The sequence below is a fragment of the Doryrhamphus excisus genome, linkage group LG5 (assembly GCF_037039965.1).
Source record: "Doryrhamphus excisus strain RoL-2023G ecotype Guam linkage group LG5, RoL_Dexc_Guam_v1.1, whole genome shotgun sequence".
Classification (NCBI taxonomy): Eukaryota; Metazoa; Chordata; class Actinopteri; order Syngnathiformes; family Syngnathidae; genus Doryrhamphus; species Doryrhamphus excisus.
In genome coordinates, this window is record NC_136361.1 from 1647006 (window position 1) to 1661762 (window position 14757).

Below are 14757 nucleotides of genomic sequence, written 5' to 3' on the forward strand. Positions count from 1 at the left end.
GCTCGCCTGCTCCGCTTCAGCCGGGCCCATCAGTCAGAAAGTCACTCATGGAAATAAACAAACTCTGCAAACATCAAAGAATATTCAGAGAGGAAGAGCGATGGCGGAGACAGATAGCGAGGCGGCCCGTCTCCAATTGAAAAAAAAAATCCAGGGACAGTGAGTCAAGTTCAAAGCTGGGGGTAGGGGGTTGGGGGGGTACTGATGGGCTCTTCCTACCACCCGAGGGTCCCTTTGTGCCATCTGTGGGGCGGCCTTGTTGTGCTGTCTGGCAAAAGGGTGCACGGGTGGTAAAGGAGGTTGTTAAAAGTCGATCCCTTCACCCCTTGACCTTGCCGAGCAATGAGTGGAAAAACAGCTGTTGGCTGCAGGCACGCTCCCCGCCTCGACAACGCCGCGCCACGGGCCTCAAACGCTCACAGGATGCACACTTTTACTACATCCAGGCGCCCTCGGGTCTTTGCTTTTTCCACTGTGTCACATTATTACACGTTACGTAACAAAAATGTACAGCGATACTCTTCGCATTGTTCATGTTTCACCAAGTATTTTTCATTGTATTTGTAGTAGTGGTATTTACCGGTATGCATGCCGTGTACACACGTCACCACCGCACTGGCAACACATATGCCGGCATCGTTATGTCACTGCATTAGGTCATTTGCTGTTACATAATTCAAATCAAAAACATCATCAGTGCAAACGCTGTCATGTGATTTGCTACTTTTAGAAGCGCAGTCGTGTCGGAGAGGTCGGCGATTCATAGGCTAACATCGTCCAAACTAAAGGCGGCCCATCATGTCTTCATGCCACGCATGGCTGTGTGTGTCCTTCATGGTGAACGGCGGAGCATCTCAATTATTTTCTCTCATGACCCCCTTAGGGGGCACAAAAGATTTCCCACCCCGCCCCGTAGTATCTATTTATTTACGTATCTGTACTGTACAGACACAACTCTAAAGGAAACCAGGAAAATGCAGCAAAATGGAAGCAGGAAGTCAAATTGCATGTAGACTATCATACACGTGTACGTCATCCATTTGGGAAATGTTCTAAATGAAATATGTCATTTCTAAATTAGTTTTATGCATTTATTTTTGAAAAAATGTCTGTGTGTGTGTATATGTATTTTATGTACCCATTAAACCAATATGTCTATATATGATATGATTTTCAAAATAAAAAAAAATACATAAAGTAAATTATTATTTTACTATTTTAATATTTCAGTTAATTGATACTCGTTTTTTTTCCTACAATGTTCTTCCGCTGCCCCCCCCCCACACACACACAGACTGATAGGATAATCAAAAGTATTCCCCTATTACCACGGACGGATGAATTACTGCGTTTTGCTACTTTACTTACTACAAAACGCTAGCAACAGCAGCGCATAAAATGCAACATTTCTACTTTCGAATGGGAAAAAGTACACTGCGATGGCCGGGAATCGAACCCGGGTCAACTGCTTGGAAGGCAGCTATGCTCACCACTATACCACCATCGCGGTGGTGGTACAAGGTTTTCCAGGATCCTTGAAGCAAAGCTTCCGGGTCTTCGTGAGTGCATAACTTGAAAATATTGAACATTTATGTCCTATTTGCCATTGTTGATTGATGTTTTGCTAGCAGCGGAGTTCCGCCTTTTAGGTCACGTTCGCAGTCAACAACTAATTCTCACTAATCACTAATTATACATTTATTACCTTGGTGATATTGGGGAGTCCGTGAACATTGATTTAGAAATGCATATGAAGTTCTTCGAGTCGGAGGTGCATACTTCCAGTAGTGTACACTTTATAGTAGTAGTATACACTTCACATTGCCTGACGACAGATTCATACAAGCCTCTGTATCACCCTCTAGTGGTCATATAAAGAAATACATGGGGAAGATGGAGCTGTGCAAAAATGGAAGATGTTCTTTTCCAAGGAGGTCTTAGGTCTTTAGCTGGTTTTTAGCCTTTAGGGATTCTAGCAAACTCTTGATCCTCTCACTAGCAGGCTCCCTTTTCCTCTTTTTCCGGCTTTTGACCCCTGCGACCTGCGAGGGCAAGAGGAGGGTTGCCAGTCCCCAAGGTGTGGGGGTGCCGCCCCCTTTGGGCGTGTGGGTGTCCCTCTGCTGGAGCAGCCAGGAGCTCTCCTGACACAGAGCCACGAAGCGTTCCAGTTGTGTGCCGTTGACGTTCTTGCTGATGTTCAGTGCGGTTTCAAACGGGTTCTGGATGTGCAGCGGGGCCGCCTCTGGCTTGTTCTGCTCTTTGCCCTGAAAACAGGGGGGGGGTCCTGGCAGGTTAAAATATGTTGCTACAGTCTGTTATGGTCCATTGCTGGTCATGCTTTTTGGCTCTTTAGGCTCGTCCACAGGCTGGAAGAGATGAAGGGGTGCAAATGTGGGCACGGCCCCGGGGGGGCAATTTGACTTCCACTATTAGCGATTCCACTCTGCGCTATTACAAATCCAGGAAGGGACCCCCATTGCAGAAACGGACACAAACGCGGCTCGAGGCTGTGGCGTGAAAGTCCCACCCACTGAATGAATCATCAATATGCGGGTTGGGGGCCAAGTCAGACATAGCGAGCCATTTGTCAAAGGAGTGGAGCCGAGCAGAAAATGGCGGCACGCTAAAGCTGATTTACGGCTGTTTCTCCAGTGGTGAAAGCCCACAGGCTCAGGTCACGGCCACCTTCCACCTGCAGGGCCTCTTCAGCCGTGTCAAACTCCATATTAGTCTCGTATATCGGACTGGGGGGGGGGGGGGGGTCAACCTTTACGCAAGTCATCAATTCATTGAAGTGTAAAATCCCAGCATACGGCGTTACGTGACATTAACGTGATGGAGGGGACGTAATGGGCGACCAGGATGGGTATTCAGTGAAAAATAATGATCATTTGTCATACTCGGAAGAGACGGCTTTACGGCTTTATGGAGTTCCACAGGGAGCAGTGCTCAGTGCTACTCTGAAATGGGCATTTTCCTACTGGCAAAAGCTTGCTTGCATTATTTGAGTGGGTACGAGTAGTAAAGTGCAGAAAAAATCAGCAGTAATTTTATTAAAATAAAGTAAAAATATTAAGAAAAAAATTAATATTTGGAAAATAATTTAATAAAATATTTCAGAATTAATTTAATAAAAAAATATTTTTTTAAACAGCAAAAATAGGGAAAAAAGGAGCAAGACCAAAGCCGATATTAATATTAATTTTTCCACCTGTATACAAAGATGAGATGTATTTTGTCTAACTTCTTTCCGTGGTACCATTTCTACATCATATTTCCATTGTTTTTGTTCTGGATGAGAATTAGCATTGGTGGCGACTCCGGCTTGTTTACCATTTGCATTTGAAGACGCTCCAAAAGACACCGCACGGTGGTCTCGGCGTCACCCCGCCTGACAAGACGGGGGCAATACATCATTGCCAGTGCAAACACAAGCTCCTCGGTGGAGGTAAATAATGCTTTGTAGCTTGATGGAGTTCCTAAATTTGATCTCAGCTCAAGGGCGTCGGACCTCACAGGGCCGGCATCCATCACGCCAGACAAGGGCAGCTGTCATCTGCGTCGGCTGCCTTTACTATCGGCAGATAAAGCCTTGATGGAGCCCAGACACGGGGGCGAGGACGGAAAGATGGCGAGCACAGATTTCTGGGCTGAGACGAGACGGTAATCCCTCGCCTCTTCGCGCTTTGAATTTCACCGCTTCACTCTCACCGTTTTTCCAAACATTGTAATATTAAAATTAATAAAAGTGACTATAGGGGTGTTATTTTAGAGGTTAAAAGAGGTTTTCTATGTCTTGTTGTCTCTTATGGTGGCTACTATATTGGGAAGTAGGAGTGTAAAGGTGACTTATAGGGGTGTTATTTCAAGTCTAGAGGGCTCTAATAATGTTCAAAACTGTACTAAGAAGGCTATAACTCCAATCATATAGAATATTTAAATAAGAAATCCTATTTTACGGAATTCCACTGATCACGGTCGGGTCTGGAACCAATTATTGGCGATGAACGAGGGATTAGAGTATAATTCATGTAAAATAATATCCATCTTGACGATAAGGGGGAGGTAAACCCTGGCCTGGTTCACCGATATAACACAACACTTTCTCTTTACTCCACTGTAAACCCCAGCTTGACAGATGCCGTGCATTCAATTCCAGGAAACACATTGTGAAGATTTAGGCTGCCATTGGACACGTTTGACAAAGTGTATCTATATGTTTTTTGTCCGTGTTGTGTGAAGTACAGCGTAGTGTGAGCACTCTTACATACCTTTCTGATATTTATGGACTTCTTACTGAATGCAAAGGTGGCGTAGAAGTCAAAGAATTCACAAAGCAGTCGCTCTGGGACAAAGACAAGACGCGTGACGTTAGCATGGGGGACGTTAGCATCGTTCCTGTCTGTGCTCATCCTCTCACCGAGAGTCTCCGTGTTGCTCTGGAGTCGGATCTTGTCGAAGTCGCTGACAAATGTGCAGTCGTTCCCCTCGATCACGCTCCTGTCCGCGGCACCTTGCGGGACAGAAAGTGGGGACACGGGGTAAACGGCGTGGTCTTTAGACGTCTGATGTGAAAGAGGAAAAAATGACAAGAGGGCATGGATCATGTCTTTTCTGGACTGCCGGGCAGTGCCCTTGTTAGCGGTCACCTTCGCCATGATGAGGCGGATGCTGTGTGTGCGTTCATGCACGTGTGTCCTAAAGAGGCTGTGGGTCGTCGACCTTCCAGGAGTGATGGCTCTTTTATTGTCCTGTAAGCACTCTGTGTGATAGAGACTGTGCTAAACGCAGAAGAAGCATGGAAGGAGGTGGTGGTGGTGGTGGTGACAGGGTGGGGGGTGGCGGTGGGGGCGGTTCTGGTATGATTGCTTTTGGAGGGCAATTATCAAGCAACCAAGGTGACGGGGAGGGAGGGGAGCGAGAAAGATGGTCCAGACCGCTCCGCTGCAGTGGTACACTAGCAAAATAGATTCCAGAAATAACAATACTACAATTGTTGCTGTGCGTACCTGCCAGGTCCCGTAGGTGGTCCAAGGTGGGGATGATGGGCGGGCTTCTCCCCTGCAGGAAGAAGAGCACCATGACGGTGACGGAGAAGTTGGTGATCCAGGCCCCGGGGATGTTGCTGGTGACGCCGTGAGCTCGGGCCCAGCAGCGTATGGTGAACACCAGTTGGCGCACCCGAGGGTCCAGTTGGCCGTAAAGGTACAGCAGCTCTGAGCTCTTCATCGCCACCCTGTGGAGGACAGGTCGGAATTACAGCCGGTACCACAAGGAGGTGATTGGGCATGAACATTGATCACAAACAACAACAATCCACTGTGTGTGGGAGGGGTGGGGTCAGTCAATCACATGTTTGATTTGCCTTTGGTTTTTTTTTCTTTATATACTATATATGCAACATTAAATGTGAAATTAAGTTATTATCCATCATTATTATATCATAATCATTATTATGCATTACATTATATTTCACGTTTGTTCCCTAAATTATATATTTCAAATAAAATAAAAAAAATCTGATATATAAAATATTAAATGTATGTGTCATTATGATGTAATGTATTACATTGTACACAGGTCAGGTCATGTGACATCCTAACTCGGCAGTAGAGGGCAGCGTTGACTCCGGGTAGCTTTTTTCTTCCTGTTGTGACACCTGCACAAGCACACACGCCACAGGCAGGAAACGGCGATGGCCAACAGATCTCGGGCCACGGTTGGAGAAAAGTCCCGCCTCGCACCCCCCCACCAAGACTCCACCCACAGGCAGTGTGCATCCATTTCCTTTTCTGTGTGTGTGTTTGCCGTTTGCGTGGGCATCACACGTGTGTCACCATCAGAGTGAGAGTTCGAGTCAACAATCTTAAATCTACTTTCAGTTACGCAAGTCGAAGTTACGCTGCCCCCGCCTTGGTTTCGCTTAGGGGTTTTTGCGACGCCAGTGCGGTCAAAACAACTCAAGCAGGGTTTTTTTGTGTCAAAGTGGAGGCGCCCTCTTGGAACAAGTACCTGTTGTTGGCGGTCAGGTCACACTGGAAGCCGGACGGCTGATGTGCAAAACGGACCAGGGGGCATCGGGCGTTCAGGATTTTCTGCACGCCAACGCAGCCGGGTCCAAACTGGTCCACACATTCACCGATGACGGATAGGATGCTCTGAGTGGCGGCCCGCTCTGAGTTGGCACGCTTCATCTGGTACTCCAAGGCCAAGGCGGATTTTGCCTGCACAATCAAAACCATGTTTACTATAACTAAAGAAACAGACACAAGCAGGAGTCTTATCTTATTTCCTCTCATCATGTCAACTATATATGAGTGTAGAGGTGACTATAGGGGTGTTATTTGTGTCGAGAAGGCACTAATAATGTTAAAAATGTATATTTAGAAGGTGGCAAACAGGCGCTCCAACTATGAAAATATTCCATACATAAATAAAGAATCTTTCTTATCATGGTCAGGTCGGGAACCAATTAACTGCAATAAACGAGGGATTGGTGTACTACAAGTCTTTATCTTTGGGAAAATTCCCCATTTGAGTCAATGGGATGTAGATCCAGGTTGTGCAAACAACACAATCAATGTAAAGACATTAAGTGTGATTTAACATGCTCAGTTATCTTTTAAAAGGATTAATTTAAATCCATATTGTTACGCAGCATGCTAATCGGCAAACAGATTGAAGCCATAAAATTAATGGGGAGCGCTGCAGTTGTTTGCCGAGTATGCAAACAAACAAGTTAGCGTCACGGGAGAGTTGATATTGTCTTTCTCTTGGTGGGAATGTGTGTCAGAGTGCGATTAACGGCCAACCTGCCCAAAGTCAGCTGATCTGCATCGGTTTCAGGTTAAAGCCCCCCATCCGTCATGCTAATCAAGCCCTTAGCAGCTAGCATTGTGTGCCATCATTACCGTCTTTAAATTCCTTCCACTGATGCCGTCTAGGTCCAGGAACATATCCAGGTCGCATCCCAGCTTCCCAAAGCCATTCACCGATGAGCCAAACGGTTTAATGGAGCATTCTGGGAAATAAGCGGCGGCAATGTCCTTGAGCAGAGAGCACACCAGGAACCGCAGCCGGCTGTTCTCCTCGGTCAGCTGGTAGGCGTCCGTCAAGCAGGTGATCTGCCGGTCTATCTGAGGGGACATGGAAGATGGGCCGTGAGGTTTTGGGATCATTCTGAAACGTACGGCAAGGACAACAACTTACACTCTCCTCTTGGGAAAGTCTGTGGATAAGCTCGTTAATAGGAATGGTGGTTTGCGGGTGATTCTGTTGACTCGACTGCTGGCCGCTCCCTTCTGCCGGACCAAGACTTCTTAGTGTCAATAGTCTCGATTTATACGGCACCATGCATTCGTGGCCGTTATTGGGGATGCTGGCGGCTTCGAGTAACGAGGCAACACTTTCTCGTGTAGCAAACTCCACCACTGCGTACACGCCCTGGAAAAATATGACACTGAATTTAATCTCGGAAATGAACAATTTCCATTTGCGTTCAGGATTTTACTTACGTAGCTTTCATATGAAAAGTACTTTTTAATATCGCCATGTCTCGATAAAACCTTGATGATCTTTTTCTCACTGGTTTTGGGAGGGCAGTTGATGAGAACAGATCTTTCCGCCTGCTCTTGTCCTTGCGCTTGGACAGCATAAAAAGACAGACGTCCATCCTTTTCCCCTGTCAAGGTAAAGAAAGAATGTTTGGTGTTAAAATGCGAAACAGGCTGAAAGCTGAAAGCAACTGATGCTGATGACAACCTTGTTATTTTAGTTGCATGCAGTCACATGTTCACACATATTTCTGACTATTACATTGAGGAATTAACATTGTATGCTAATTCATGTATCACACAGCTAACCACATATGTTTCAGTGTCAAATTCTGACCACGTCAATGGACGGACACGCTGTAAAGTACTATCATATTATCGCGGTTAGCATAATGCTAACTTGTTTTCAACTCCAATCTAACTGACCAGCTTCATCTTTCCTTGGTGCTTCTTCCCGAACTGGAACAGCACTTGTTCCGACTCTTCTGCGAAGAAAGGCATCTACATTTTTCAGACGCTTCAATAGGTTGCCCCTTCCACTCATATGTAACCTGTGCGCAGCAAAGGAGGACGCCATTGTTGCTGTCCGTTCTAAAGAAGAGCGCATGCGCATTGCCCTTACTACGGCAAAGGAGAGGCACCAAAAGTTTTTACTTTTGCGATGTCATTTCTGTGACAGTTACAGTAGCAACTCAAACTGCAGCTATTGCGCTTTAGAGTTTATAAATTGTTATATTTCTACTTTAGGTGAAGTGTCGATATTCTTTCTTTGTTTTTTAAGTGCACAAACAGCAATACAAATACTGCATCAGGTAAGTTTTTGCTACTTTTGTTTACACAAAGCGGAAGTACGCTGTAAAGTTTTTAAAATGTGATATATTTTCAACCTTAGGTGAAGTGTCGATATGTTTTCGTTTGTTACTTAAGTGCACAAACAGCAATACAGCTACTGTGTCAAGTAAGTTTTGTTACTTTTGTTTACACAAAGCGGAAGTAGTGTTTCCTGTCAGAAACCAAAGAGGGGGAAAACGAAACCAAACAAGTCCACCCAGATGACCGTAAAGCATGAACCACATGCGCAATGACACATTTCCTTTGCTTGGTTCCTCCTAGAAAGCAGCTTTGCTTTGCCTGGCCGACAACCGACGCGCTAATTTGCACTCATGGGAAGACGACGTTTCTAAAAACAAAGGTAGAAGTCACACTGTCTTTTATTATTTAAAGTTAAAATTAGTTGAAAATGTTAGGCTTAGTGATTGCGAAGTTCTGTTGTATTTTTGTGGAATCTATGCATGCTTTTTATAACCATGGTGACAATGTGAGAGTTCATTAAATGTGCAGTGATATAGTTTTCCGAGCACAAATGTATATATAATCGACATAAAACGAAAAAAAAACAGCGTTCCCGCCCAGATCTAAACACTTATGGCGTCAAAACATTTCCCCCAAGATGTTAAGAAAGTGAGATCATGTACGGAAACTGAAAGTGATTACTGAGGTCGTGGAATACCTTAGTACTTATCATCCAATCAGATCGCTCTAATGGGAGGTCCCGTTTGTCAGCATGATTAGATTCGCTTCTAAGCTGACAGTTTTCTGTTTCAGAGTGGGGGACACGTCCAGGGACACACAATGGAGTACGACAACCACATCCAACTGTTGTTGGCTCAAATGAACATCGAGGACATCATCAACGCTGCAGAGAGCCTCTATCAGCTGGAGCAAGAAGAGGAAGGGGGCTTGTCATCGGAAGAGGACGCTCTGTCCCCTGTTGAAATGGACGGGAGCGAAGAGGTCGGAGAATTTGGGTGCCTGGAGGAAGACCACGCTCACGGGGACGGAGGTGTTCGGTACGGGACCGTGACGGACCTCCTGTCTTTTGTCAACCTGCTCTCCAACATGCAAGCCACAGCCCTGCCGCACCCTCACGAGGAGTTGGGGGTCCTGCTAAATAAAGTGAGTGTAATTTATGGCTCGATATCTCAGACAAGGTATCGCATAACTTGTCATTCATCGGAACGGACTTTGTTTGCAGAAGGACATGGCTGTGAAAAACGGGCGCTACAAGATCAACAAGGATGTGCTCCTGTTTCCCTGGAAGTTGACCTACAAGAACCGCGGCTCCGACCTGGTCCCGAAGGGCTCCTTTGGCAAGGTGCACCTCGCCCAGGATGTCACCACCCGGAAGAGAATGGCTTGCAAACTGGTGAGTCCTCCCAGAAAGTCACCGGAGTCCAAAATAACCACATAACTATTAGCTGCAACAATTAATCATTGATTAATCAATTATCCAATTAATTGATATTAACTATTTTGGTCTTGGGTTATATTTTTCATTGAAAAATGTAAATAAACTTTTGATTTCAGCCTCTCAAATGTTATTTTTAAAATTCCCTTTAAAGCTGCAACAATTAATCTGTGACTAATTGATTGTGAAATTAACTGACAATGTTTTTTTTTAATTTAAAAATGTAAATATCGTCTGGTTTCAGCCTCTCTGCCTTTATTCTCACAATATTTTGACTATATCATTTTAAGTCATTTTTTTTAGATATAATTTTCCAGAAGTTGCAACTTTTGTTTTGTTTGTTTTTCATATTGCAACTTTTTTTCTTTGTTTTTATGTATATATTTTTTCATTTTTATTTACATTTTTAAAATATGTTCTTGTTGAGTAATATCTTTAGAATGTAATAAGGGACAATAAAAAAACGAGCTCAATTAATTAATTAATGGAAACAAGCTTCAGATTAATCGGCTCAGAAAATAATAGTTGCAGCCCTAATAAGAGTGAACTTTATGTCTAAAATATACCAATAAAGAAACAGGAACATGGCCCCCAGTCCGTGTTAGTTGAAGTTTTCTAGTTTTCTTTAAAGCAGAAGAGGAACTGGGCTCTTATAAAAATATGGACATTATTACAACACAAGCCACACAAAATGCAAGAATGGAAATTTGCAGTCACTGATGAGTGCTGTGCACGTTGGGGGTCAAACTTTTTCCATTGACGGCTGCATACTGAAAAATCTGGACTGGACAGGGCTGCTTTGGTATCAATTATTTTTCTAACTATGCAGTTTCATAGTACATGGCACATTTTTATAATGTGCCATGGGCCGCAAATGGCCCCCGGGCTGCAATGTGGACACCCCCAGTGTAGCAGTACACACACGGTCGCAGATAACACAAGTGGTAATTATCACAGGTATATTTTTGTGTGCTAAAGTTGTGGTCCAGTACGTCACGTGTGTAATCTTTACACCAGGGAAATATTGACAGTGAAGGATGAAGGGGTTTCCTGGTGAGATATCATCATTAAAAGCTGTTGACTCACTGGTCCGCACACACACACACACACACGTGCACACACACGGAGGAAGCTTACTGGCAGCAGGTTATGTATACTTCGTGTTTGCATTGATTTCAGCCATGACCAAACAATAACAGCCCATGTGATTGCATTGTGATTTATCTTGGCCTCTATGAACCATAATTCTGCTAAAAGTCCCTTTTTCAATGTGTCACAGATCCCCATGGAGAATTTCAGAGCAGCCGACGTGGAGTTCCAGGCTCGCTTCCGCCACGAGAACATCGCCGAGCTCTACGGGGCGTTGCTCTGGGAGCGCGACGTGCATCTGTTCATGGAGGCCGGCGAGGGCGGCTCGGCCCTGGAGAAGATCGACAGCTGCGGGCCGATGAGGGAATTTGAAGTGATCTGGGTGACCAAGCATGTCCTTCGGGGCCTGGAGTACCTCCATTCACACAACGTCATCCATCATGACATCAAACGTAAGACGCCATGAGCGGGTCACGTCATCACAGGGGCGTCTGTTAGCGTAGCGTTCTTTTAGGGCCGACGGGACTGCTTGATTCTTTCCATAATCCATAATCTTCATGTCATACATGTAGTGGCCCATAGTTCATCACACATGTGTTTTTTTCCTCTTCAGCCAGCAACATTGTCCTGATGTCCGACAAGGCCGTCCTGGTGGACTTCGGCCTCGCTGTACGGATGACGGAAGAAGTCTACATTCCCAGAGACTTGAGAGGAACCGAGGTAAAAGTCCTTGTCCCGGGTATTGACCCCGGTGTAATAACACACACAAGACACCTGTGCAGCTCGCATGGCGGAAAACCCCAAGAGAGGCGCCGCTCTTACGCTAACACTGTTAGCTAGCCAACATTACACATCAGGCTGGAATTTCCAACACGCTGGTGGTGTGTTTACTTTCCACACGCAGGCAGTTCAGTCAAAACACTCGCACTGCACGCTGGACCCGCCTTAACCCCAAAGTAGGACCCTCTCTGGGTCCGGTGCCACTGATTGAGAATCAGCGTTGTAAAAGATTCTTCTGTGGTTTAGATGTACATGAGTCCAGAGCTGGTGTTATGTCGGGGGCACGACACCAAAACCGACATCTACAGCCTCGGCACCACCATCATTCACATGCAGACCGGCAGCCCCCCCTGGGTGAGGAGGTATCCACGCACCGCCTACCCGTCCTATCTCTACATTGTAAGTACTTTCCAGCACAACGTTGAAGCTCTTCCACGTTATCAGCTCCTTGCAATGTGACTCACTTCCTGTTTGACACTGCTGACTGAATGACAAGTCATGTGACTCAGGCCAGTGACTTTATGATCTCGCCGTTCCTCCCAGATCCACAAGCAGGCGCCCCCCCTGGAGGACATAGCGGACAACTGCAGCTTGGCCATGCGGTCCTTTCTGGAGCGAGCTCTGGAGAAGAACCCGGCGCTGAGAAGCTCGGCGTCGGAGCTCCTCAAGGACGACGCCATCAACCCGCCCAAAGAGGACCAGCCCAGGTGCTGGAGTCTGGACTCGGCTCTGGAGGAGGCCAACCAGGCCCTGCTATACCAATGTAGCAAGCACGACGACGCCACAGAAGGTACTATGCTGTACTTAGTATTTCTTTATGCATGCTTTCAACTTTCAACAAAGGAGCCAGAGCTTTTCTTCCTGTCACTCACACAAACACCAGTGACTTAGAGAAGCAGCCTAGAAAACCGTGTCTTATATTTGGGGTCGAGAGATTTTCACATGCAAACCTGCAACTTTCACCAAAGGAGCCAGAGCTTTTCTCCCTGTCACTCACACACACTAGCGCCTCGGCACAAAGCAGATACGGAAGTTGGTTAAGAAAAGTCTCAAAGGTTGCTCACTGAAAAAGGCGTGTCGTCTTATTTTCAGGGTCTTCCACTAAGGAGTCAGTCAGAGCTTTTCTTCTTGCCACTCACACACACACACACACACACACACACACCATTGACAAGTAGAGCTAAATACAGACAAAAAATGGTCACTGAAAAAGTTGTCTTATATTCAGGGTCCAGAGATGCAGCTTTTCTTCCTGTCATTCACACACACCATATTGAGTCTTGAAATCCAGCTGGTCTTATATTCGGGTCAAGATGGTCCCTATGAAACGATGTCCCGTCCTAATACTCTGTTTTTCTGCAGAATCATCACTGTACGCTGAAGTCTCAGGCCCCATGAAGAGGAACGGATCCTTGTACCTGGACCTGGGGGCTTTGTCCGGGTACTGCCCGCTGGTGACGGGCCCCCCTACTTCACCATACGTCTAGCATCTACGCGGGCGACCTTTGATGGAGGCCAGATATGACGCACAAGAAATCTTCTTGAATTGTCGGGCTTCACTGTTGCGGACCAGCGCGGATTGCAGAGGACTGGATGGAGTGCTGCAGGGGACCAGCGATGACCCGTTTCCAAGACCACAATGACCAATTAGCTAATCCATCACGCGGGAATCGGCTGATGTGACTCAACAGCACTGCAGGACAGTCGTTGGATGAGGCATTTTGTTTTAACTCGACTTTTCTAATGAAACTATGCATGTTCCTCTCCTGTTTTCTTCAAATATGCGTGCACACTGCAATTCTGGTTTGGTCCTTCGTGGACTTCCTTATTTTAATTCCTGTGGAATATGAATAGCATCATGTGGTACCTGATCAGTGTGTTGTACATCCTGTGAGATGAGGCATTTGTGCCATTTTTAATGATTAAATTTCACTGTTCAAACAAATATTCATCTTGCATTTTACCACTTGAATGTGAAAAATATGACGTCAGTTTCACTTTAAAAACAAACAGTCAGTTCTCACATATTGCAATTACACTGCAAAAAAACAGGACTGACGAATGTAAAAATGGCAGAAATATTCCGTATATATAATATAACATGACTCATTCATTTCCAACTGCAAATGAGCGGGAGGTGCACCGCAATGGGTGCTTTATTTACCTCTGAGTCAGTCAGATTGGAAGTGACGTTCAACGAGTCCCGTAAACTAGCAAGGACAAACACCGCCATCTGCTGGTAAATCAGGTGTATTTCAAAATACCTGCATTGCATCACATTCACCAGCAGGTGTCAGTCAAGTCAAAGGTATGACTTACTAATCAGTGCACGCACTATGTTTTTAAAAAATCGTTGTAGATCATTTATGACGGTAAAACTACACCAATAGAAATTCAATAAAGATACAATGACGATTTTCCTTCTTTTTCAAACGCATAACACGACTTTTCTCTTTGAAACATACATGAAACAAAAGAAAAACGTCTAAAAATACCCAAGTGTTGGTAAATTCGATACTATATTGATACCATGGCTAGTGTCGGTATTGGATTGATACAGGCGTGAAAAACTTCCCTTCCAAACACTGTGTGGCGTTTCGTCGTTGTTGTTTTTGTTTTTTTTTTAATCCTTTGCTCTGTATTTTATTGTGACAAGCAACATTATGATCAAATTAGTTAAAATCAAACTCATTTAATGATCTTGACATTTTTCCAGTAAAACTTAAAAGCTATTAGTGGCCCCTTATGCTTGGTATCAGATTGATACCACAATGTGCAGTATCGGCTCTCCTGGCAAATACAGTCAAGTCCACAGAATACAAAAGCGGAAGTATACGACGTGATTGCTAAAAATTAACCTACACAATGATATGCAGTCGTTTAAACACATGTTACTGGTGGCATGTCATGGTGAGAATTCCTCGCCATAAAAATGCAGATTCATTTGTGTCGTAATAACAATGAATGTTTGATGGTTACAATATCGTCAACACAAAGTTTTACTTTGAAAAGGATAACCGGACGTTAGTGTTCTACCACCAAAGCACTTGACAATTAAAAAGCTAGCACCTGTTGTTAAAGGAGAAG

The 14757-nt window shown here is 45.0% G+C and overlaps 2 protein-coding genes and 1 non-coding gene across 5 annotated transcripts; 1 reads left to right on the forward strand and 2 right to left on the reverse strand.

Moving 5' to 3' along the window:
- Positions 1–1346: 1346 nt before the first annotated feature.
- Positions 1347–8181, reverse strand: mtpap (mitochondrial poly(A) polymerase). 3 transcript variants are annotated; one of them, XM_078790557.1, is made up of 9 exons: positions 7983–8168; positions 7515–7681; positions 7210–7443; positions 6912–7136; positions 6013–6224; positions 5010–5236; positions 4421–4513; positions 4272–4345; positions 1347–2264 (listed from the first exon to the last, which is right to left on the reverse strand). In XM_078790557.1, exons 1-9 carry the CDS (start codon positions 8164–8166, stop codon positions 1938–1940), a joined length of 1743 nt encoding a protein of 580 aa, XP_078646683.1. In that variant the 5' UTR covers positions 8167–8168; the 3' UTR covers positions 1347–1937. The 3 variants fall into 3 exon arrangements, with proteins under 3 accessions (XP_078646683.1, XP_057916454.2, XP_057916456.2); XM_058060471.2 differs by having other exon boundaries at positions 1352–2264; positions 7980–8181; XM_058060473.2 differs by lacking the exon at positions 1347–2264 and adding an exon at positions 2269–2373 and having other exon boundaries at positions 7980–8169.
- Positions 1436–1507, reverse strand: trnag-ucc (transfer RNA glycine (anticodon UCC)). The gene has a single exon. It is a non-coding gene; the product is annotated as a tRNA-Gly (tRNA).
- Positions 8182–8542: 361 nt separating the features above from the next.
- Positions 8543–13606, forward strand: map3k8 (mitogen-activated protein kinase kinase kinase 8). Its single transcript, XM_078790558.1, has 8 exons — positions 8543–8745; positions 9161–9509; positions 9589–9759; positions 11081–11342; positions 11504–11610; positions 11917–12069; positions 12214–12460; positions 13033–13606. Exons 2-8 carry the CDS (start codon positions 9186–9188, stop codon positions 13155–13157), a joined length of 1389 nt encoding a protein of 462 aa, XP_078646684.1. The 5' UTR covers positions 8543–8745; positions 9161–9185; the 3' UTR covers positions 13158–13606.
- The last annotated feature ends 1151 nt before the right edge of the window (positions 13607–14757 follow it).